Source organism: Ammodytes marinus (assembly GCF_949987685.1).
Source record: "Ammodytes marinus genome assembly, chromosome: 23".
Classification (NCBI taxonomy): Eukaryota; Metazoa; Chordata; class Actinopteri; order Uranoscopiformes; family Ammodytidae; genus Ammodytes; species Ammodytes marinus.
Genome location: NC_137227.1, coordinates 10,511,955 through 10,537,510, shown reverse-complemented (window position 1 = coordinate 10,537,510; position 25,556 = coordinate 10,511,955). Strand labels below are relative to the sequence as shown.

The window sequence follows — 25,556 nt, the reverse complement described above, 5'->3', positions numbered from 1 at the left end:
TAGTGCAGCTTTAAATCCTAAAAAAAATCCAGGATCGATTTGACTTATTCCTAAAACAAAATTACACAGATAGTTCATCAGTGCTGGAGATTTCTAAGGCAAGATATGTGGCCGCCGTCTGCACATACCTTTGCATTCGACTATGAAGGCATGACAAGAGGGGGACCGACGATGAAGTATGAGCAAGAGAGATGGCAAAACACACACATATTCAAATACAGGTGGTTAGTGGTGGAGTTTCTTGTCCAGGACAGGAAAGTTGTCATAAGTGCATGCAGATAAACACACGATGATTAACGATACAGTTAGAATGAACACACACAATATACAGCAGCGGGGTCACCATAGAATCATAACTAGGTTTCAGATTTTATCAAAAAGATGAAGGATTAAAATGAATTTAAAATGGGAATAACAACAGTTCCATTCACTGCATGGAAAGAACATTTAAACGTATGAATTGAGTACGAGGGACAATTGTTCTCCATATTTGTGCCTAAAGCAGATGGGCATAAACATTTTCTTTGAGTCGGTTCCAAGTTCCAACACATGCAAAAAACTTTTTTTTACTAGGGAAAAAAAGGTTTCACTTCCAGATTTTTCGGTTAGTTTAAAAAAAAGCCACACTCTAACACTAATCAAATTGTTTTAAGTAGCTAAATAAAGAGGCGGCGGAGCTTTGGCGTACCTGTCAGTGCGCCCTCCCTCCAGGCTGAAGCGGAGGTAGTTCATCCCATCCAGATACTGTCCGGGCAGGGAGTCGTCTCCAAGCTCCCGGAGGTCCTCTGCCCTCAAATACTCCCCTCCGTCCCCTGTCATCGTGTCATCGCCTTGGGATAAACAGAGAGAATGGGTGGGGGTCAATCCATGAAAAAAAAACTGCACTATGTAACTTTGGGTGTGTTGAACAAGTGAAACAAACCTTCCTCACAGGAAAAAAAATTGGATCGCTGGAACACTGAAGTTAAAAGCTACCTTTCTAAGCTAAAGTAACTATTTCACTGTTGTTGTTAACAGCAGCAGGACCCACAGTTTTCTTTACAAACATTTGATTCCAGGTGCCTCAAAATATATTTTGCTTTGATTTATAATGAATAGAATTATTCAATGCCAAGAATTCCATGTAGATAAATATGTTTTGTAAACTAACAGCAGGCTCTGCAAATGTAAACAAATCCCCCTCCCCTGAAACTGCATAGTGCAACTTCAATGCACGCATCATTTCTTGTAATTTATTGGCTGACAAAGAGACTTATACTAATATATCTGTAATGAGTTAATAGGGGTCAATGTATTGTATTTGGCCTGTCTGAATTACCAGTGGGGCTCTGGTTGTAATCTCTCTGTATCATAGGCCTACTGTGCCAGTTTTAATTCTCTGCGGAGGAAACCCTCCAGACTATACAAGCTTAGCGGCTGCATATGATATTAGCATACTTACCCTTTAGCTTCTCACGCCTGAGATAATGCCACAGGATTACTCTAATCTCTTTTATTCCCAAATTTAGATTTTGGATTTGGATTTCACATGGCAGCATTCTTTTTAGCCATGTGTTATCTGTGCCATTGTGACAAAGTTCCACTACTGCACAGCACTGGCTAGCATCACTATTGCCTGAGAAATTGTAAATAAAGTTTGGATGTCTATGTAAGAATTGTACTTAAAGTTAAACGATGATATATATTGTATGGTGGATGTACATTCTGTATCGGTACTTTATGTTACGTCTCAAATGCAAATTAAATCCATTTTGCAAGTTTGACTCAACAGTGTAGTCGTCGTTAGACATTGCTTCATTGAAATGTTTTGAGAGAATACAAAAATGACAATCCAAATTTAAATTTCAAATAATCTTTTGTTAACAACATACTGCACAGTAGCTTTGTATATCTGCTGAATTAAAAAGGTATAAAGATTTTGACTAGGGATATTTTGCTAAGGATATTAGGTTTCCATGCTCTGTAGCTGCGTTAGTTTCAGTGTCCAGGTATTGTGCATGCTCTCACACTGTCATGACATACTGGCAACAACAGAGCCATTGTTACGTTATTAGTGTCAACTATTCCAACTATGAAAAGTCAGAATGTGTAAAATTGTATACTGCTCCAAATTTAGTTTGTACATTACACAACCTCCAGAACAGAAGATCGAAGACTGATTTTTTTTTAACTCAAATTCAGAAAAAATAATAAGTAAATACATTTCCCAAGACTATTCCTTTTTAAAATGTACATAAGGTAAATATGTATCTACATTTATGCTTTGAGCCAAACTGAATTTCTAATAAGAAGACCATCATCTTTTTGGCTCAATTAAACTTGAACCTATTTTTCTGCAATACTGGTATCCATGGTCAAAAACTGTTGCTACATGCTCTTTCACCATGCATAATAACACACTGTCCCACTCCTTGCATGGTAAAATCAGCACAACAAGTCTTCTTCACACACACACTCAAGCCCCGTGCTGAATACCTTCCGAGTCCGTGTTGTCGTCTGACATAACATCCTCATCAATGGCTCTCAATGCTGTGGGTGAACAGCACAGTCACTCACTAAACCTACTGAGATCTGCTATTGACAAACAAGACCTCTAGTCTCTTTATTGAAATAGGGCTAAGGCTAATACACATTGACCATTTTGTCAAATGTAAAATAACAGGAATTAAAGTGTTCCATTGAGGAAAATAACCTTGTAATTTCCCATAGACATTCTTAAAATAAAATCATTGTTTTGTACATATTGAAGGCAGCGTATGGCAGACTCCCTAGGTGTCTCTTCTATCTACAGTGCAGTTGGACACATATTTAGAAAGAGCACAGTGCTGTCTCCTTCCACTAGACTCAGGGTTGCATTGTGGGTACATGTTGAGAGGCTCTACTGTACAGCGTGACTCACCCTCTTCATCTGACACATCCAGCACTTCAGTCATGGTCTCTGGCACGTTCAGCTTGTGTTTCTCTGTCACCGTCTGGCAGCATGGGAGGAAATGGATCCTGTTAACTTTAGTTCACACCATGCGGGCAGTTTCCTTGTAAAAATAGCTAACACCATGTGGTATAATGTAGTGTGAACAGCAGTCAGGAAATAAATCCTCCCTCCGTTGTTGTTGAAACAGTTATATACTAAGAAGTGCTTCTAATATTGATAATTGAACATTCACTGATACATTTGAGGGTGGACAAAATATTATAAACAGCATATCAGGAAAAAGGGAAGTATACTTTAAGTGTACACTCTTTGGGATTGTTTGTATTATGAAGTTATATTAAATGAAGTACTTCTTAGTCGGATTCCTAAGTTTTTAATGTACTACTGTATATGGAAATATGAAAAGCAAAAGAAAATATTGACAATAAATCCACCAAAAATGGCCGAACCAGGAGCCTTCAGAAACACTATTTCCTCCATTGAAGCATTGATATATGAAAGCACATTATGTAACAGCACTTGCTGTGGTCTGATTAGTGCAATCATTTAGAACTTAATTTCTTGCCATAATAATATATTGCTTAAGTTTTGTTTTCCACCAAAGCACATTTCCATTGAAGCACAGATTTGCGCTGTCTACAGTATAACACAATTGAATTACACTTTATAAGGGGGATCTAATAGGATGTCACTTGAATAATGTTGTTATGTGTGTGTGTGTGTGTGTGTGTGACAAACCGTTGTTGTGGTGATGATCTCCTCGGTGACAACCCTCAGCGTGTCCACCACAGAGATGTAGCCCAGCCTCCGAGCAATACCCAGAGCAGTGTTACCGTTCTGGATAGGAAAGCACAGAAAATTAGTTTGTGTGTGTGTGTGTGTGTGTGTGTGTGTGTGTGTGTGTGTGTGTGTGTGTGTGTGTGCGTGCGTGCGTGCGTGCGTGCGTGTGCGTGTGTGTGTGTGTGTGTGTCTGTCTGTCTGTCTGCTCATTTACCACAGTGATAGCATTGGGCTTGGCACCACTTTGCAGCAGTAGGTTAATGATGTGTGTGTTTCCTTGCTGGGCTGCCTGATGAAGGGGAGTGTATCCATTCTGGGAAGGAAAAAATACAGTAGGTAAAGTTGAAAAGAAAAAAATCAATCATTAAATAATGATTGATGAAAGATTGTTTGTCGTGTGTAAAATAAATGAACCTGGCTGTATTTCTGATGCTAAGTTGCCTCATTATAACAAGAGTAGTTTCTGAGCTGTTTCTATATATAGAAATTTCTAACTAGAATGTTGGGAAAGTTGATATAAAGTTATAACTAGAAGAGTTTCCCATTTTAATGACAGAAGTTTTGTTATGTTTTAGGTACTTGTCCATATTGTGTAAAAAACACGACATACTGATAGAGATATAATGATTTGTTACACTATGAAGAGTTGCTTGTTAAAACTGAATAATTGTAGTACTATGGAGATAAATATGTCATTATAGCATGTAAATATCTTGTTTTAAGGTTAAAAATACCTTGTTACACTACTTAACTGAACATTTATTTTCATATTTTTTCATGGACTGAAATACAATGCTATGCTTATATGAGTCAACACAAGAAGTAGTCAATTAGAAAAAATGACAAATATATTATAATGAATGTTAAAACATGCTTCATGAAGCGCTCAAATAATAATGGTTGTCTAAATATATCCTTTAGTTTCAGTACCTTGGTCTTGGCATTGACATTGGCACCGCTCTGGAGCAGGAAGTTGACCATCTTGGCGTTTCCATAGTGACATGCTACGATTAGCGGGGTGTAGCCCAACTGCAACAAAAAAAAACGGCAAATCTGTTACAATTCTCCATTAATGATGAACACAAAACACTCACTTACACCTATGAATAAATATACAGAGAAATGATTTTATTTGAGATGAAAGAGTTTTAATATCATTAACTTGCAAAGCTAAATATAGAAAAAGGATAAAAGTATAACTGTTCATACTTTTGTCTGCTGGTCGAGGTTGGCTTCGTTTTTGGCCAGGATCTCGGCAACAGCCACTTTATCCTCCTGGGCTGCCAGATGGAGGGCAGTCAGGCCGCTCTGCAGGAGGAACACACACACACACACACACACACACACACACACACACACACACACACACACACACACACACACACACACACACACACATGCATAACAGTTACTATAGTCACAGCAGCCAAACACATCCTGTCCATTCTCTCTTATTTTAAAATTGAATTTCAGACTTTTCCCTTAAAACAGCATGGTTAGTAAAGATTAACATTCATACAGTAAATACTAAGTCATCGTGGTGGGGTGATTAAAGGTGGTGTCAACGATTCTGGCGCATGCATGTTTTTGCATAGGCAGTGTATTAACACTGGATTTATTTTCAACGCACACGCAGTACAGACAGGTAGCGGATTGTGAGGATATATTCACTGACTTTGACTAAATAAAAACAAGACAACACGTATGCTCCAGAATCGCTGAATGTACCTCTAATTCAAACTCCCTCAAAATGACTTCCACACACAGACACACATTAGTTTCATAATGATCATTCTCCTTGTGATGTCGCTGTATTGTATTATATTGAGGATTCATGGACGGTACCTTGGTGGGTGCGTTGATCTGGGCCCCTTTGCTCAGCAGTAGATCAGCCAGGTCTGCGTGTCCCTCCTGGGAGGCCAGGTGCAGTGGAGTGACCCCCTGCTTGGTCAGGATGTTGGTCTCTGCTCCGTACTGCAGCAGCACCGTGGCTATGTCTGTCTGGTTCTTCTTAGCCGCGATGTGGAGCGGAGTGTAGCCGTTCTAATGGGGTGGGGAGAGGAGACAGGGGAGAGAAGAAGCTGGTGTCATTTTCTGATATTGCTTGTTGCTGACTTGTAAACCAAAAAACCTGAGATACCGTAGATACCCCAAAAAATGTAAGGGACGCACAAGAACAACATTGGCTTCACTTGTAAGCCAATGTTGCTTATCTAGTAAGCATCAAATGTTTTATTTGCCATATGAGGTTAGTATGTTTTCAGCAAGGTAGTAACATGTAGATTTAAAACAGATACATACTTAAAGGTTGAGTAAGCGATTCTGGAAAATGCTTATTGTCAAAACCACCTTTTGTCAAATGCAATGAATATTGCCTCACAATCCGCTACCTATCATTACGGTTTCCAGTGTTAATACACAGCCTCTGTAAACAGGCATGTTGCTAGCTACGGAGGCCCTCTTTGTTTACTTAACCGTTACAGGGCCTAGGCTGTGTATTAACCCCAGTTGGTTTTTCAGCATCCATACAGTAAGGACAGATAGCGAATCATGAGGAGATATTCAGTGATTTTGCCAAAGTGATTTTGACAAGTGTTCTCCAGAATCACTGACTCTACCTTTAACTGTCCTCTACGTCTTACACTTGCCGATCAACTTTCCTCTCAGCTTTCTTATTGTCTCTTGCACAGTGTCTTTACTGTGGACTCTCACCTTGGCCATAGTGTGGGGCGACGCCCCTTTGTCCAAAAGCAGGAGCGCCACCTTCTGGTTATCGTAATGTGCTGCAACATGGAGCGGGGTAAGGCCATTCTGTAAGGGATGGATGGTGAGCGCAAGTGGATTAAACAGCAGTTAGTGCAGCAACAAGCCATTAAAAAAAAACACACACACACACACACACACACGATTAATAATATGTGTTAAATGGGATAAAACTGCCATTTTAGATTAATTAAGAGTTATTTTAGTGGGCCATTATTATGATGCAAATACAAACATATTTAAGAAAAACAATAAATTGTATTATACAAAAAGATTTTGTTATCTGTTTAATGTTTTCTGGTATAAATTAAAGTTAATCCAAATGGAGGATTTTCTGTTTTTTTTAAATAGTCTTACCAGTGCACTTGTAGTTAACTTAAACTAAATACAGAAAAATAGCAAGACACCATTTAGATTTACATGGAGGAAAAGTTTCACCTATGATTTGAAGAGGGGACATGTACAACACAACCTATGGGATCATAGATTGTGCGGTAAAAACATTACAGATACAATAAGGAAGCATAATTGTTTTTGTGGATGCTAACCTTTCCAGCGGAATCAGGTGGTGCTTGACGCTGCAGCAGAAGTTTGGCCACATCCAGGCTTCCGTACTTGGAGGCCACATGCAGGGGAGTGAAACCTTTCTGTGGAGAGAAACAACCGGACAAGGCAGTTCAAGACATGTATTTTAAGGCAAACCTTATCAATCCTCATATATATATTTTGGTTATTGGTTCCTATGTAGTTTCTGTATATATACATATTTGTATTATTTGATTGAGATGTTTGAATTAATAGTAAAATTAAATTACATTTGAGTATTTATCCTCACAAAATCTGTCTTTATAATGTCTTTATAAGTGATTATTGTATCCATGTAAGATTGCTACTGACATTGACAATGTATCACATTGTATACAAATGATCATTGCATACACTCTGGGAATATGCTACATCGGTTAGGTTTGATCAGCTTTCATCACCCTCTTAGTGACGTAAACACAATAAAGACCTCCAAGGCTGCAGACATGCTGATGCAATCCTAGGTAACCTAAAGCCAATAAAATGCACAGATCCCTTCACTTTCACAGTAACACCAGCAGAGGGGGCACTTACACTGCTATGGAATTCAGAACAGAAAGAAACCACATGACCAGTGTGTTTACGACCAAGCCCTACAATCCTTTGTTTGTCAATGTGATGGAAAAGCTGATTGGACAAAAATAAATGAAAGGATGGAGAGGAGAGAGAGACATGGAGGTTGTCCTTTCATTTAAATGCGGGGAGAAAAAGCCTTCTGAGCAAATCAAGGATAAGGACTATTGAGAACGTGCTTGTGTGGATGGAGCGCGTCGGCAACATTCCCCTGATTTGGTTTCTGTAGCGACAGCCACGCCCTTTCTCCCCGGAGACAAACCGGGGAGACAAGATAAGAGAGACATCAAGAGTGGGAGAGAGAAGAGCCGCTGAACCTTGACCAATACACTGCATCACAGAATGCTTTGTTTCCCTTTGAATTCTGAATACATTAAAGGAATAATCTGTCCTACACCATATGCAAAGAGCAGAATTTGACCGTGCAGCCTTGTCTTGTAAACACATCCACGGTGACGGTTGTAAATCACTTGACTGCGTTCAGGCTTCATGCACAATTCAATAGGGAAACGCCAGCTTTACAGCCTCATCCATCTTTCATCAAAAGTGGGTCAAACAGGCAGACAGAGACCGGCACATACAGTAAAACTGTAACCACTACACTGTGACGCTAGAGAAGAGGGCACTGTTGTAGCAGTCAATTCTATTCTACCACCTGTGCATCTGCTACTTTGTAGTATTGTACATTTTTCCAAACTGCTAATCTGTTAAGATGTATCCTTCAACAGATGTGTTCAGTTGCTGTGTGCATTTTGTGTACAAATTGTTTTATAATACCCATAAGTCCTCATTTCTCTGGTCTTATCTGTCATGTGATATTATGTGTGTCATTGCTGCTGGTGTTACTGGGTTTCCCATCAGTAATAGTTGCCATTTCACATTGCAGATGATGGTCACCTGATGGTGTTAAACTGTTCATAGCTTAGTATAAATAATGGAAGCAGAGAGAAGCAGCTAGCATGGTGAAGAAATACGTCATTTTTGAAACAGCTCCAGCGAAAAGCGTTTCTTGTGTACAGATTCAATTAATTATATATTAACATTTAAAGGTGAACTTTTAAAGTTGGTATTGTTCGCTGTAACTTTCACAGAGCCAGGCTAGTTTAAGCTCTTTCTCCCTGCTTTCATTGTTATGCTTGGCTAGGCTGAACACACCCTGACAGAAGCACAGATTGATATGATTATTTTCGACAACTTTGAACTATTCCCTGAAATAGAAACTTGGCGGACACAGTCTGAATGCTCCTAAAATGCGTTTGGGAGTATTACATTTATTTAAAGACAAAACATCTTTCATGGCTCAACCCACCTTAGTGGCCATTGAGTGTGAAGCCCCGGCCTCTAGCAGCACAGAGGCAGTCTCCTCCTGTCCCTCCCTGGCTGAGATGTGCAGGGGTGTGTAGCCGTTGGTGGTGGCAGCGTCTGGATGGGCCATGTGCTGGAGCAGCAGCTGAACTATCTCTGTTTTACCCAGACGAGAGGCAATGTGGAGGGGAGTCTGGTCCTCCTGAAGGTAAACAAAGGGGAAAAGAAGAAAGAACACTTAAAATAGGAAATAAAAAAGTAGAGTTTAAAGGTGAAGTCAGCGATTCTGGAGAGTGCTTGTTGTCAAAAAACAATTTGTAAAAAAAATAAGTGATCTCATGATTTGCTACCTATACGTACTGCGTGTGCACTGAATAAAAAAATCCAGTTTGAATACACAGCCTAGACTGTAAACAGGCATCTTGCTTGCTACGGTGGGGTCCCCTTTGTTTACATCCCATTTGTTTACATACCAGTTTACTGAGTCTAGGCTGTGTATTGACAGCTTATTTTTCCAGCGCACAATACAGACAGGTATCGGATCATCATGAGGAGATGTTCACTGATTTTGAAGAAAGTGATTTTGTCAACAAGCGTTCTCCGGACTCCACCTTTAATCTGCATAATGACAAAATACTAGTCTAGAAAGTTCTCTCTGGTGTATTGCTATACAAACGGCAGTCTTACCCGTGCCCTGGCGTCCACCATGGCTCCGTTCCTCAACAGACATCTGACCACCTCCACCTGACCCGCCCTGGCAGCCATGTGTAACGCCGTTTCTCCACGCTGCGCACATAACACACGAGTCAGCAAAGTCAATATACATATACGTGTAGCCTATACAACTGAAATACACACGTATAACTTAGCTGGGCCGGTCACTTTATTTTTTCTCATTTGAAAGTAGCATATCTGTAGAATGTATAATTGCCCTCTCTGTGCTGGGCTTGTTTCTAAATCACTCACTATATTGCTGACGTCGGGCGAGGCTCCGTTCTGCAGCAGCAGCAGCACGATGTTCAAGTGACCCATGAAGGCTGCGACGTGGATGGGCGTCAAACCAGACTGCACACAGGAGTGGAGGTGGAAAGAGGAACAGAATGTCAGTGATAGCGAATATAAATGTGTCACTCAAAGAGCTCGTCAGATTTATAAATATGCAAACGAGGAAATAATATTCAACCAACTCCAACACACATCATAAGTCCAGATAGAGTTTACATTAGTCTGTTTTCTTATTAATATAATTTGATATTATTGGACATAGGCCTACTGTATTATTCACATAATTTTTTGTTCAACAACAACACCTAAACTATCATTAGGCTCCCATATAGAACTCCTTGACTAAACCTTTGTTGTGGAAGCCCCATTTGGTTCAAAGAATCATTTGTGCTGATTCAAGTTTTCACTGTGCGGCATAGGCTTACCTCTGTGATGGCCTGGATGGAGGCTCCGTATTTGACCAGTAGCTCCATCACTTTCACTCGGTTCTTCTTACAGGCTATGTGCAGCGGAGTGAAGCCATTCTGTCGGAGAAACATGGCACACACACACACTCATATAGTAAAGCATGACCAAACAATATTGACTTCGGGCTCAGTGTAAAGTCACATGACATCTTCGTACCAGTGCTCTGGCGTTAGGGTTGGCCCTCTTGTCCAGCAGCAGTTTGGTGACTCTGTAGTGTCCGCAGTGAGCCGCCACATGCAGCGCTGTCAGGTAGTCCAGCGTGACATCATCAACGGGCGCCTTGTGCTGCAGAAGGTGTTTGACGCATTCAACATGGTCGCCCTGCGCCGCCATGTGAAGAGGAGACAGCCCGTTCTAAAAAATGCCAAGAAAGGAGAGGTTGTTTAGTTTGATTGAGGTACTGTAAATGGTAGGAGGCGTGCTCTGATGCATGACAGTGCGGATGTGTCCTGTACAAATTACACTGTGTTTTAAGATTGTGATTTTATGTGAAAAACGTGATTTTAAAAGAACAAATAAATTATTATTTAAGACAGATAGCATTTAGCAGTTAGTGAGAGGCAGATCTTTTCTTTCAGGAGTTGAAGACCAAAGCAGATTAAAAAAGGAGATATCTATATGTCCTCAGTTCATAAACAATATACTGTATACTGGACAACTTTATAGAGAGAACCTTATGTTAGGTAATTATAACTTTGATGACTTTAAATAGCTTTTTATCCCTTAACCAGCAAATATGACACACACATAAAGGGAATGAGAAACATGCTTTTGTCCCGGTAACTTGTCACGTGACACACCTTAGTCCTGGCCAATAAGGGTGCTCCTCTCTCCAGCAGCACCTCCACTGATGTATCATGTCCACTCCGAGCCGCACAGTGAAGGGGAGTGAGACCGTCCTACAGATGAGAAACAGTGATTTAACTTAAAGGTGCACTATGCAGTTTCAGTGGAGGGGGATTTGTTTGCATTTGCAAATCCTGCAGTTGGTTTACAAAACACATTTTCTCTACATGTAATTCTTGGTATTGAATAATTCTATCATCCTAAATCAAAACAAATTTTTTTTGAGGCACCTGGAACCAAAGGTAAGACTAGAATAGGTTTGTAAACAAAACTGTGGGCCCAGCTGCTGTAAACAACAACAGTGAAGCAGTAACTTTTTAGGTAGCTTTCTAACTTCAAACAGTGTTCCAGGGATCCAATTTCCCTGAGAGGAAAGGTTGTTAATTCAGTTGTGCAAATATACGTACGTTAGAAAATGTTCACTTTTCTGACACACCCAAAGTGACATAGAGCACCTTTAACTCTTAGTTAGCTTATGTTAGCCTGGTCACTTTATCTAAAAAGATTCTCATTAGCTGCAATATCATAAACATTTATTCACTATATGCAGGTGTAGCCACTGACTAACTAACTAACTCAGGATGTATGTTGTTTGTATTGGTTACAATCAGTTATAGCTAATTGACTTGACTGACCTGCCAGCTGGCTTACATCAAAACAACAGAGCAGAAGTCATGATATGTCGTGTGATACTGAATTTAATCCACTGACCCAGTGAGCTGAACTGAAAATGACAGTATTTAGCTCATATTCACATCTGTTGTTGCTACTGGAGATATTAACAATGAGCCATTTGGAAAAAAAAATGTTGGTCCTTTTGATGTCATAGCGGAAACGTTTAATGTAAGAGAGTGCAGGTTATAGTTCAAAACGAAGATGCATTAGCTTAGCTTAGTTTCTACTCACCCTTGTTTTAGCATCAATCTGAGAGCCCCGATCCAGTAACAGGCTGACCATGTTAGTGTTGCCACGCTTTGAAGCCACGTGTAAAGGTGTAATCCCATTCTACAGAGAAAAATTACTTGTTAGCGACTTAAATTGTTTCTTAAAAATATAAAAATGTCTTAGTAATCATTAAAAGGTAATGATTCTGAACTTTTTAAATTCATTTGAGTTTATTTGAAAGTATAAATCTTATATACAATAAAACGGCAATTAAAAGTGAATTAAAATGCTTTCAAAAACTAAAGTAAGTGGGGAAGACAGTTCTTACATTAGATAAAATCTAAAACAATAATTATTGAACAATTAAGTGGGTTAAGGTGAGGGTGGACCGTGCACAAAAGAAACATGGAAAAGCATAAAAGGTCCTCTCTAAGGGCCCACTTACACTTGTCCCAGTTGATCCCTGCCGTGCTTGTAAATGTAATTGCTTGAAATACTGGGCTGAAGACGGTTACATCTTTTTCGTCAGAGATAAAAACTAATGGCTAATTAGTTTCAGAAGCCCGCAATAGTGTACTGCAGAAGTCTTGCAGTAGAAATATAATGTCTTTCAATGCCCATCCTGTCACTGTGCTTATTTTTAGTGTTGAATCCTACCCGTGCTGTGAAGTCAACGGCTGCCCCTCGGTTCAACAGGAGTGTGGCCACATTGACGTTGCCATAGTGAGCGGCGATATGCAGCGGAGTGAATCCACTCTGGAAGATAGACAGGAAAGAGAGACAGACATACAAAGAGGACGACAAAGGTCAGACATTAGATTTTTCTTTATGTTCTTGAACTCCTACTCGTTCCTTTTTGATCTTTCGTCTTCCCAGCATGCAGCAGTCCCGATAAGCATCACAAGTGAACAAAAAAGAAAACTGCGAGAAAAAGAAAAATAGAAAAGAAAACAAGGAAAATTATCAAAATCAAAAAATAAAATTCAATATTCAAAAATATGTAGCACCCATACACACAAAAAACCCCAAACACACTCCAGACACGTCACTTCCATGCAGGTAATCAAAAAAAAATTATCAAACAAAGGCTTTACTCAACCTTGAAAAAAAGCTATTTTAAATAAAAAGGAAAATAAATGAAAGAAGAACAGATAGATGTACAGTATACACAGATTATCATCAAGATTGACATGAAGATGGACAAACAATATCAGCTACCCAAACAACCACAAATTATAGTAAAATCATAGAGTGGCACATCATGAGAAAGGTATATTTCTGATCAACACCAAAGTGCACTATGTTAACTGTACATCGTAGAGGTATAAGAAGTAGAATGGAAAATATGTGAGAATAGTTAGAGATTGCAGAGCAGGTTGGAGTAGTTGTGAAATTCTTGCCTTACCTTGCCATTCTGTAAGTGTGGTCCGATTTAATGTGAAAAAGTTGTTTACAAAAGTGTGAAGAATACAGTGACTAGCGTGATGGTTTAAAAAACTTTACACAGTCAAACGTTTAAAATGGTGCAAATTAAGGTAGCGTGGATGCAACATGCAATCGACTGCCAAGTCCTTAGAGAGATTCTTAAAAAATATATGCTTCCCATGCCACGATTGATTTGCATTGTTTGTAGTAGTTAAAGAGTAAACATCCTGTACCAGTAATTCGAAGATATTTTATAGACAAGCATGCATTTGAAACACTTGTTGAGGAAGCTGTTGTATGAAAGACCAGGACTGCCAAAATTAAAATAAAATAATTTCAGCAACTTCGCTTTTCCATTTGTGTGTTCATTTAGAAAAAAAACGAATTAGTATTTTATTTCTCATCGTAACATGCAAGATATTTGACTTCCAATATCAAAACGTACACACTGCCATACTAATTTAGCATGAAATAGACTTAATCTTTAGCAAATTAGCAGACAATTGTGCAAAATAGGCAGACAATTGCGCAAAATTAGATTTTTTAACATGTGTCGGCAGTTAATACAATTTCAAACATGAAAATAACAATCAGATTTTTATATTTTTTATACTTTTGTCCTGATATATTATGGGCACACAGATGAAAAATAGGATTTCAATTTGATGTTATGATTTCTATTAAATAATCTTCATTTTGGCAGCACTGGACTTCCTTACATAGTGAAATATATTGTATGCAGTATATTGTAAAATTTGCAATCATTTAACCAAGACTGTTTTATGCTAGATTAAGTAGTTCATAGTGCATTTGTAAGACTCTAAGAATCATGCGACACGACATAAACCTATAAAATTACAAGACGGACAAGTGAAATAAGCATCAGCACAGTGTTCATCAAATCAAAATTTTGCAGAAGGGAAATGTAATAATTAAAAAGGAGAAAAAAAATCAACTAACTATACATCTCAACAATGTGTTCAAAGATATTTCTAAATGTACTGAGAGTCACATATGACAAAAAGAAATGGGGCTTTCTGAGCCGGTGACAAAATCAAAATTGGAAATTAAAAATTAAAAAATGCTCACATACAGAGGAGGAAATAAATAAATCCAAAGCATATAAAACAATGATAAGCACACTGAGTGCAGTGCCTGAGCACAGGACACGCGGCAGCAGCTTGGCCATTTGTGTCAGCCGTTCCATGTTGAACTCTCATCATGACAAAACCAACTGAAACTGTGTTAAGTGCAAAATGAAACAAGCGATTCTGTATCCAGACCATGCAGTGCTGTGGAAGCGGAATAAATAAAGGGTGAAAGGAAAGACAAAGGGTTGTGTTTGTGGGAGATTCAAGGAGCATGTGTATACCTCAGTAGTCCTATTGACCATCATCTGAAGCAGGAGGAGTGAGGGAGGGAAAGAGCAGTTCAGTTAAGGCTTGTTCAACACATGACTGCGCTGTAGGCGGATGCATAGCAGCCCAGAGGCCGCTGTGCATGTCGGGTAGTAAACAGGCAAGCGACGTGGCTGGGGTGAGTCACTACCCTTGAGTGTGCTCTCTCAATACAGCTGATGTCAAGTTCACACAGAGATGATGCATATCAAAGCCTCGGGTCTTGTGGATATGCAGCTAACGATTGTTTTTTAATCATTTGAAATTTGGATTAATTAAATTAGCACCTACGGCCCCCATGATTTAATTAAAGTGGGCCTAAATACATTCTCAAACTAGAAATAACAGATCATTTTAAAAGGAAAAGTCTAATTTTTAAGGTATAAAATAAAATCTTGACAATTTAAGCAATTAAGGTGCTTAGGCCTTACTTGGTCAGGTATGACCAGTAGCTAGTCCAAACATTAGATAGATGAAGGTGCAAAACTAACATTAATAAGTCTGTTCCTTGACCTCATGACCCTTCTCTACTTGTGTTACAAGTTAGCATGTCACAGATCAATATTAAGTAGTGTAGTACTAAAGCAAAACAGGTATTAAAGAGAAAGACGATGTGCTATTATCATGCAGTGTAATCCATTTAGCTAACTTTTTACAGGATAATTATATTTCATTGCAATTTAGTTATCTTCTTTGCAGTTTTGGTCATCATGTATAATGCTTTATGCTGATGATAACATGATATTTAACTGAATAATTACTGAGAGCTAAGAACACAGAGACATTGAGCAATAGAGCAAGAATCACAAGCAGTCAGATGATCAGAGAGGTTGTAAACATGCTAACATCTTAGCTAGCTCAATGTTCATAGCTTATAATTTACTTACCCACCTATTTTTTTCTTCCAAATAAATTTGTCTAACCTGGGCTTTTTTTTAACAATATGTTTCCTACCCTGCTGGACTTCTTTCTAATGATGACCCTGCACTCAATGATAGCTGTATTTTTCCACAAGCATCTTGGTTTAGTCAACTGAGATGTAAGCAGACCACTTCAGATAGTTGTCACTGGACTGCTCTCCTGAGATAATTGATCACGTGAACTGTGCCCTGTGTATGACAGCAATATGTGTTTTATGTGTGACCATACATACTGCCGTTTATAGCTATTCCCCTCTGGGCCTTGCTTATGACTCATATTGAGCAGGGCTGCATCAGAACAGCTGAACCACATATGGAATTATGCTTAATGCATACATAGGCCTATATCCTGAGCTGTGTTTCTGTTACATCACAACATCGCTTTTGCCTTGTTGGACCTGGTTTGTTACTGTAGTCAGACGACTGTTAGTCAATCAGTAAGTCACCTTCACTCTAGCCACGTCACTTAAGGCCACAATCAGGTATCAGAGGATAATTCAAAAATTCACATAGCCACAAGTAACTGTGAATTCCCACCAATACCAGATTGACACTTTAACCCCCTTCCATCACTTGTAGATGGTCAAGAAGCAATCTCAAATTATACAATCCCCCCCAGACATTGCTTGCATGCAGCCATAAATATCACCAACATACAACCTGCAGACAGTAGCACACTCCATGCAGGGGACAGTGCTACACTTAGACACCGGTGCAGCGAGGTAGGAGGGGGAGGGGTGATCGGGGATTTAAAGCAATTAAAGAGAAGGAAAAGGGGGAAAAAAAGAGGGAGAGACCCAGTTAGTGGCAGGACCAGGAGTGACGTGGCACGTACAGAGACACTGAATGAGACAGAGGAAGAGAGAAATAGAAAGAGAAAGAGATGCATAGACACATAGATGGAAACACTAACACACAGGTATACAGCTTTGCGGGAAACGTACAACACAACAAGTTAGTGGTTCTTTTGTCATACATATATGTTTGCGGGGAGCCTACAGTTACACCTGCTGTGATTGGTATCTGCATATTTTATCTGGATAGGTAATAACCGGCAGCATGGAACAATATTATTCTGATTCCAGTCATATTAAGGCTTTGTATTCCTGTTGTTCAAGCTAGCTCCTGATGACACCCATATCATTTCAATCCTGGTACCGACAGTGGAACTGAGGGTAAATGCAATATCACTGGAGGTAGAAATATTGCCATCTATGGGGACAGAAATATCATACTGCATAGTTGAAACCTTAGTTGTTTAGATAGGAAACAGCTTTGTCTTACATAGAAACCTTACCACTGTGGTTAGACCTATAGCATAACCATAAGAGGTGTGGACATTTCTTGATTATTAGATGCATACATTCATTTATATAAAATGGACTAAAACTCCAGCTCTTCCCACAAATAAGAAGTCCACACTGTCGGACTGTAAAGAAAATGTCTGTCACCAGCTTTCCACCTACTCGCTTACTTTGCATTATGAGCAAGACAATGTCACCCTGTGATTATGAAGATGCTATCAGATCGTTGAGTGACAGGATAAACTTATACAGATCACAATTTAAGAGCAGATGTTAACATGATCCTTCCCTCAGTGTTAGTTTGCTAAAACCACGGACATTAAAAAGAAAGCACAACTGTTTTTTTTTACAAACACTTTACCTTCTGCATTCTGTACACTAATATCAATAAAGCTTCACATAATACATAAACATAGTTAAAGTCCTTATAACCACAGTACAGACACACTGGCACAAACGCGTAGACACCACATTAGCTTGACGTCCACACATGCCAACCCCTAAGAGACGAGCTTGGAGCATACCTTCGACTGGACATCTGCGTTGTGGTCGTTCTGGAGGAGCAGGGCGGCAGACTTGGTGTCGTCCTTGCGGGCAGCGATGTGCAGCGCGGGCAGGCGGACCTTGCCTTTGGTGTCGTTCTCCAGCAAGATGGAGACCACCTGGTTGTGGCCCTGCTGCAGGGCAATGGCCAGAGGGGTGAAGCCATCCTGAATAAGGCAAGTCAGGGAAAGAAAGGCTTACCTACATATCATTCTCAAGAAAATCCTTTATTTTGGCATATCGCAACAAGTTTTGTGGCACCATTCGGCATGGTACTAAATATACCATTTAAAATGGATTTGTACTCAAATGATAAATTCAGTGATGTACCTTTCCGCAGTATTAGTTCCATCGAAACAACAGCCTTGTCATGCTCACCACTCTTTTTAACACCTACTGTATATTGATTATGTTTAGGGTTGCAAAGGGGTGGAAAGTTTCCGGTAAATTACCGGAAAGTTTCCGGAAACTTTCCACGGGAACTTTCGCTCGGGAATTTTGGGAATATTCAAAATTGGAAATTATAGGAATTAACTAAATGTCGGTAATTTAATTTTTTTTTTTCACATCCAAACATAAATCTAAACATTTAAACACTATGTTTGGTCATAGGCAGACAGACATGCAAAATAATACAATTAAAAAACATTACATTTGAACAGATTTATTTGTAAGAAGAACTGATCAAGTTTTGATTATTTTATGAACAATCAATAATTTCACTGAACAACAAAAAGATGAATGTTGAGTTAAATATTACTCATCTGTCTGAACCCAACCATTCAATAAATAAAGTCAAATGCCCCCCATGTGATGGAGGAATGCACAGAGCATGTAGGGGGCATGGCCTCAGTAGGGGAGAACGGGGTAAGTAGGCACACTTTTTACTCTAGTGAGAATTGCTCATCACGTAAAAGATCTTTCAATAGTCATTCCTACATTAAATTGAAGCTTAAAGTGTTGGCTTGAAATGTGTACCCCTAACTTTTTCTATCTTATTGTAATAAAGAAGAAATTAATCATCAAAGACACCCTTACACATTGTGACAACCAACCCCATCAAGGGGTCAGTTGTCACACACTATGGGGTTGTTTTTCATAATGTTATCTTAATGGGAATAATCTTAAAAAGAAGGAAAGTAGAACTAAATTTGAAAGTTTAATTGCATTGTCAAGTTGACAAATAGGCCTACATAACTTACTGTAGCCTTGGCAGCTGGTCTAGTTTGGGATGCACTGTTTTTTTTTTGTTGCCCTTTTTTCTTTTGCATGCTAGCTGCCTTTTCCTGCTCTATTCTTTCCTTCTCTGGGGTGCCAGTGAGGATACAGGTTGACAACTTCTTTCGTTATTGGGTTCCTTTTCTGGCTGCAGCCTTTGGATAACATGTGACAACCAACCCCCCAAAAATGTGACGACCAACCCCAACTTGAATTTCTTGCTAGCATCAAGGCCAACAACCATCTGACAACCAATTAGCTTGCTAACCACAATATAAACTATAGTTTACCCTTCACACTTTTTATGGGTAACAAGTGTTTTGTTATAAACCCATTGTGTAAAAGCCTAGAAGAAAAATACTGAGGAGCTAAATATTTTCAATTTGACACAAACAGTCCTCTCACCTCAAATTCAGCAGTCTAACTCCAAGGAAGATTATGATCCCAATTCTGGATATTTACATACCAAAATTTCACAGACAGCGCCTTCTGGTTCCAAGATATAACGATTGTGAAAACCAACCCGTGTGACATATTACCCCGTTCTCCCCTACCCCTGCAGTAGGATGTGTGCTAAGTGCAATTTGCCAAGTGTACTTGCATAAAATCTGGTTGTTTTAGTCAAGATTATGCTAAAATATATTGTCCCCAACTATATGTAAAATCACAGTTTAAGCCTCTGTAAACCTGGTATAGTCAAATCAATATATGATATCAAGTTGGGTGTCTCAATAAACTTTAAAAAAAATCTGATTTGAAATTAAATGTTCATAAATATATTAAAACTTAGTTGAAAAAACAGCTTTTTACAGTCTAGAACGTTTGCCTGGACTGAAATAACATAGTTAGGAGAATTTATTGCATTTGGTTTGCTTTAAATTTGGTAAATTCCCGTTTATTCCCGTTAATTCCCGAAATTCCCGTTAATTCCCATAAATTCCCGTTAATTCCCATGGAAAGTTTCCAACTTTGAAAATTCCCGGAATTTTGCAACCCTAATTATGTTCATTGATAATTTCCAATCACTCCTGGGACACTGTCTTTCTACCCTCAATGAAATTGAACACATGTGTTTCAATAAAAGCGAAAAAGGGGGAATATGCTTTTTGAGCAACAGTAGGTTTCGGAATATGAAGCCATGTTTTCATCGCTCAGTCGGGCCACCACCTTGTGTGGGACTTAAAATGTCTAGTTGAATAATAGATAGACCACTCTGAAATTGTGTGCGTTAGTGACATTTATTGTCCCCAAGTGGATAATGTCAATAAGTTTGGTGATCCCTTGACTTTTCATCTAGCGCCATCATCATTTATCTCAACATGTAAAAGAGGAATTTACACAAACGTTGCCAGTAATTTGGCAATGCCAGAGGCAGGGCTCTAGGGATGGCATGCAAAATGGTGTGTCTTGACAAATACAGTATGGATTGCCATGACATTTATTACAGACTTCATGATTCCCGGACCAGACACTGTGTCCTAATGACTTTGGTGGTCCCTTTGCTTTTCCCAAGAGTGCCACAAGCGTGTTGACATTTTTCATGCGGAGTGTGAGTTCTCCACATGGATTGCTGGTTGGAGTGCCAATAAATCTGGTTCAGGCATTCATGGCCCACTACTGATGAATTGTATTGACTTTGATAGTCCCCAGAATTTTAAGGTCAAATTTTCAATTTGTCAAATATTTTGATATACAGTATATGGCAATTCCATCAGCCTCACACTCTCTTTGTGTTCGTTGCTTAGTAATTAATATGTCGCCAGTGACACAGGATACTTTATGTGCGATGCCATAGTAGAATTAGATCTTGAACACACACACACACACCCACACACACACACACACACACACACACACACACACACACACACACACACACACACACACACACACACACACACACACACCTCTGTAGCGGTGCTCTGGTTGCCCCCGTTCTCGAGCAGGTACCGCACCACATCCATGTGATTCTCCTGGGCGGCCATGTATAGAGGAGTGAATCCATTCTGCAGCACACAGGCAAATACAAGAGGATATTGATTAACAACAGGCCATGAGAAAAAAAACACCTGTAAAAACAACTATATTTACTTAATTTGAGTAGAGTCACGGCTCTCTCTAAAAATGACTTGTGAGTAATAAAAGAGGTGCTGGGGCGCTGAGGTGGCGTAGTGGATAGAGCGCGTAGCATATTGGCTCCGGCCTTCGTTGCAGTGGTCGCGGGTTCAAATCCCACCCGTGGACCTTTACTGCAGGTCATCCCCCCCATCTCTCTCTGTCTCCCCATTTCAACACTGTACTCTCTAATAAAGCTTTAAAATGCCAAAAAATAATCTTAAAAAGAAAGCAATAGGCATTATTATGTTCTGCAGAGCACACACACTCACCTGGGACTGTGAGTTGATGTCGGCTCCTCGTTTGACCAGGCTCTTCACTACTTCCCCCTGGCCGGCTAGAGAGGAGATGTGAAGCGCTGTGTTTCCTTTCTGGATTAGTACAAAGCAACAAAATGTACAATGAGGAGAAAAACCTTTAAACTTAACTTGCAAAAATTATGATGACCAATTCAAGGTAAGTATCAGTACTTTTCATCAGAACCTAACCCCAAAATCTAATCTTAGAAGATATAATTAGCTTTGTAGTGATGCTCTGCAATAATGAATAGCTCATAGTCCCAGTCTAAATTCCTTTCCGATCATCGTTCTTAGTATATGCAGTTAACAGACCATAAATACTGTATATCCAGGCAATCTGTTTATAGCAGTACAATAGCTCGCCTCTTCTACTTCTTTGAGACATTTAATGTTGAGATCAATGGCACCTACATATGCATTCAGCACTTTTATTTTTTTTAAATATAACAAAGTGAGACAAAGGTTTTCTGTAAACTGACAACTGTTACATTAACACCATTTGTATTCCCATGCCTAAAATGTTCCTCTTTCTAGATCCCTTAATGGTACCTTGTTGAGTTTTTACTGTAAATAAATAGTATTAGTTTATGGAGCATTTTTTTATTTCGTGCACATACTGTACATGCACGCACACACACAGCTGACGCAATACCAATTGTTTCTTATCGTTAAACATTATGAACTACAAAACGTGGCAATCAACCATCAAAAGCTCTTTTACGATGCCTGTGTTACTTAACAGTCATATATTTATTCTGTAAACAGTATACTGTATACAATTTGATCTTGTGTCAGTGCCTCACACTTCACACTTGCAGTGAGTAATGTCTCGAACAGCTCACAGGAGTAAGAATGTATATAGAGTTACGTGCATTCAGGCCTACAACCTGACCAATAAGAAGGCTAGCACATTCATTATTTGCAATATAGTGCAATACATGACTGCATGGCAACAAACATGGGTATGATAACAAGAAAGTGACAAACGAAAGCAAACACCAACATAACATATGATATTCCTAAAGGTTAATTTACACCTCTGCTGTTTAGCTGTGCTGTCAAGCAACTGTTATTTATTCAGTACTTGCACTTTACGGTGACACCAAGAAGCGACACGGGTCACGACACTTGAAAACTGCTCAGTAGCGAGCTGGGACCTTCTCTGATTGCAGGTGTTGCAATGTTGAGCTTTGCTTAAGGATCAGACGTCCTTGTTTACCACACCGCTGTCCAAATCACTTTCTTTTAGTGCTCCACACTTTATATACTCTATATGTTTCACACTCTAATTCATCTGTGGAAGCTTTTTTTAACTCAATGAATGATGTCAGTTCATAACTTGGAACTGCTCTTTTTGGAAAAGGAGGTCACGCTGTCTAAGTTCTTCCCATAAATATAGGCCTATTTCTAAATATTTAATTCACTCTTTTGCCTTTTTCTATTAATTTCCCCAGTACTTATGCATGAGAAAGTTTGGACTGATGGTAATATACAGGTAGGAGACACATTCAGGAGTGAAAGGGCCTTGAAAGTGAGTGATTTTACCATGAGATGTTAACAGTTACCTCCATGTGAGAAAGTATAAGCGTGGATCTTTTTTGTTAATTAAAGTAGCTACCAGGAACTTTTAAATGTTTCTGAAACAGTCATCGTTTTTCCTTTGATGATCATACATTACATGTAACAGCAAAGGAGACGATCAGTGCAAAGATCGCTATTTTTATATAATTTTTCTCAATGCCTTTGTCCTGGGAACGCTCACCCAGGAACAACAGCTGGCGTCGTACAAAGGGGCCGCTAGAATGAACAAAAAAACAAAAAAAGTTCCTCGTAGCCACTTTAAATAATTATTATTTTGAATGTACTAATAATTATCCATACCAAGCTCTTGTAGACTGTCATATCAGGGCAAGAAACCTCTAGTAAACCATACAAATATAAGACTAGTCTAGAAACGACTAGAATTGACTGTCTGTATTGAATTACTGTCTGGAGATGCTTCCACACAATGAGTTCCCATTTGATGTTTTCTCATTCAGAAGCAGAGACCTACCTTTGTGGCTGAATCCACCGCTGCGCCTCTATCCAGGAGCTCCTGGACCAGCTCCACATGGCCCTCCTTGGCTGCCAAGTGCAGTGCATTAAGACCATTCTAGGAAAAGACAAAGGACGGAAGGTTAGGCCTTAATATATTAAAAAAACACAGATCTGAATGGAAAGAGAAGGAATTACCTCCTCCTCCAGGTCCATAACTAACAGAGCCTGCCTTTCTTTCTCAGTTTCCATCTTTTGAAAACGAATTGCTGTCCTTCGCCCTTACATGTGGACTGACGCACTAAAATATAAAAGCTAGCTAGCTAGTTGGGTAAACTGTTGTGCCATGTTATGCTGTTGTGAAGCAGAGCCCTTCTGGGTATAAACTATAAATAGTTGTATGTGTGTGTGTGTGTGTGTGTGCGTGTGTGTGTGTGTGTGTGTGTGTGTGTGTGTGTGTGTGTGTGTGTGTGTGTGTGTGTGTGTGTGTGTGTGTATGTGAGTGCAGGTCAAGCAAACAGTTATGTTGGTGTCGAGACATTTGACTTAAATATCATATCAATATGTCTTTGTGATTGATTGGTGATGGCTGGGTGATTCATTCAAAAATACCAATTGACTCGGAATAAGATTTTGAATAAATAGATAAAAATAAACTTTGATATACTTTTAATGGCTGACAATACGGACAGATGAGTTCAAAAGAGAGATGTTTGAAGTTTCAAGTTATAAATCTCATGACCTTTTACTATCTGTAATGGGCTCTTGAGTTTCATGATGGGTGGCAGAGAGGGGGTTGGGGTTTGGCTTGGTCAGCTGAGAGATGACTCAATACACCCAAGTGAAAATAAACTTAGAAATTGAGATTGCCACACAAATGTCAGTTCTCAGAAGGTTCTGTGAAAGCATATGACCGGAAAGCGGTTAAGTTTGTTCAAATAAGTACTGCATGCCATGAATTAGAGGTGTAGTTAGCGATTCTGGAGAGCGCTTGTTGTCAAAATCACTTTTTGTCAGTGAATATCTTCTCACGATCTGCTACTTGAAGTACTTATGTACTGTGTGAGGAAAAATCCAGAGTTAATTCACAGCCTAGGCTCTGTAAACGGACATGTTGCTAGTTATAGGGGGACCCCATTGTTCACATACCAGTTTACAGAGACTAGGCTGTGAATTAAAACCAGATTTTTTCAGCCCATACACAGTACCGACAGGTAGCGGATCGGGAGGAGAGATACACTGATTTTGACTAAATTGATTTTGAAAACAAGCGTTCCCCGGAATCCCTTAATCCACCTTTAATGGTTCCCCTGTACTCACAATCAGGATGTGTTTTTTAGTTTTTCTGTCTTGAATGTGACGACTGCTTATAAATAAACAACCTCTAGTTCTGCCATAACCCTCAGGGGCCCTATTCATCTCTGCACACCCCTACCACCATGCCCTTAATTCACCTCCAGGAAGCCACTATCCACTTTATCATGTACCATGCCTTGTCCATGTCCACCCACTCCTCCATCTATAATTTCAGTTGCCTCATTTTGTCAGCCCACACGCACACAATCAATTAGGAGAAAAAAAAATCCCAATTATCTGGTGGATCCACACTAGCAATTGTACGTCAATGCAAATGGTAGGTGGTAGAAAAAAAATCTAATTTGGCCGGAGTCGTCTCAGGGGGGGCCGAATGAGTGTAAATAACCCCTCATCAGTGCAGCGTGCTATTGAGACATTCTGCATCAAGGCACACTAAAACACTGATTACCATTAGTCACTCTGGGAAAGTCACCCTCACACAACCTTTTAAGGGAGCGGAAGAGATTATCAAGGATTAGCATGCTAATATATTCTGCTCAAATGTCACAGTTGAGCTAAAACAACATGAAAGAATATATAAACTTAAATAATATTTCACCTTTTTTTGTAATGTTATCACACTTTAACTATCCCCTTTTTTCATCCAGGTATACAAGCATTTTGGAATCAGCACCATAGATGGGAAATTTGATGATACAGGTATGGCTGTTGGCTGATTATGCAAGTGCACCTGCTCAACAGCGATGTTACCATGACAACACATCTGAGGTCACCTGTTAGCTTGTCTCCAAAGTGAGGCAGCAGTAGGACTGAGAATGAAAGAAAGACCCTTCCGTTTTACC

General features: G+C 39.4%; 1 protein-coding gene across 1 annotated transcript in view; it reads right to left on the bottom strand.

Annotated features, from left to right (window-relative positions):
* Positions 1–25,556, bottom strand: part of ank2b (ankyrin 2b, neuronal) — a gene marked incomplete at its 5' end in the record, with an annotated part of 83,262 nt that overhangs the window by 34,548 nt on the left and 23,158 nt on the right. Inside the window, 24 exon segments of the mRNA XM_080051719.1 lie at positions 689–884; positions 2,888–2,972; positions 3,671–3,769; positions 3,927–4,025; positions 4,643–4,741; positions 4,922–5,020; positions 5,558–5,755; positions 6,425–6,523; positions 6,989–7,011; positions 7,014–7,122; positions 8,943–9,140; positions 9,626–9,724; positions 9,905–10,003; positions 10,369–10,467; positions 10,568–10,765; positions 11,212–11,310; positions 12,164–12,262; positions 12,800–12,898; positions 13,548–13,556; positions 14,940–14,963; positions 17,713–17,898; positions 20,857–20,955; positions 21,337–21,435; positions 23,417–23,515. Of these exon segments, the coding sequence (XP_079907845.1) occupies positions 689–884; positions 2,888–2,972; positions 3,671–3,769; positions 3,927–4,025; positions 4,643–4,741; positions 4,922–5,020; positions 5,558–5,755; positions 6,425–6,523; positions 6,989–7,011; positions 7,014–7,122; positions 8,943–9,140; positions 9,626–9,724; positions 9,905–10,003; positions 10,369–10,467; positions 10,568–10,765; positions 11,212–11,310; positions 12,164–12,262; positions 12,800–12,898; positions 13,548–13,556; positions 14,940–14,963; positions 17,713–17,898; positions 20,857–20,955; positions 21,337–21,435; positions 23,417–23,515 (2,612 nt within the window).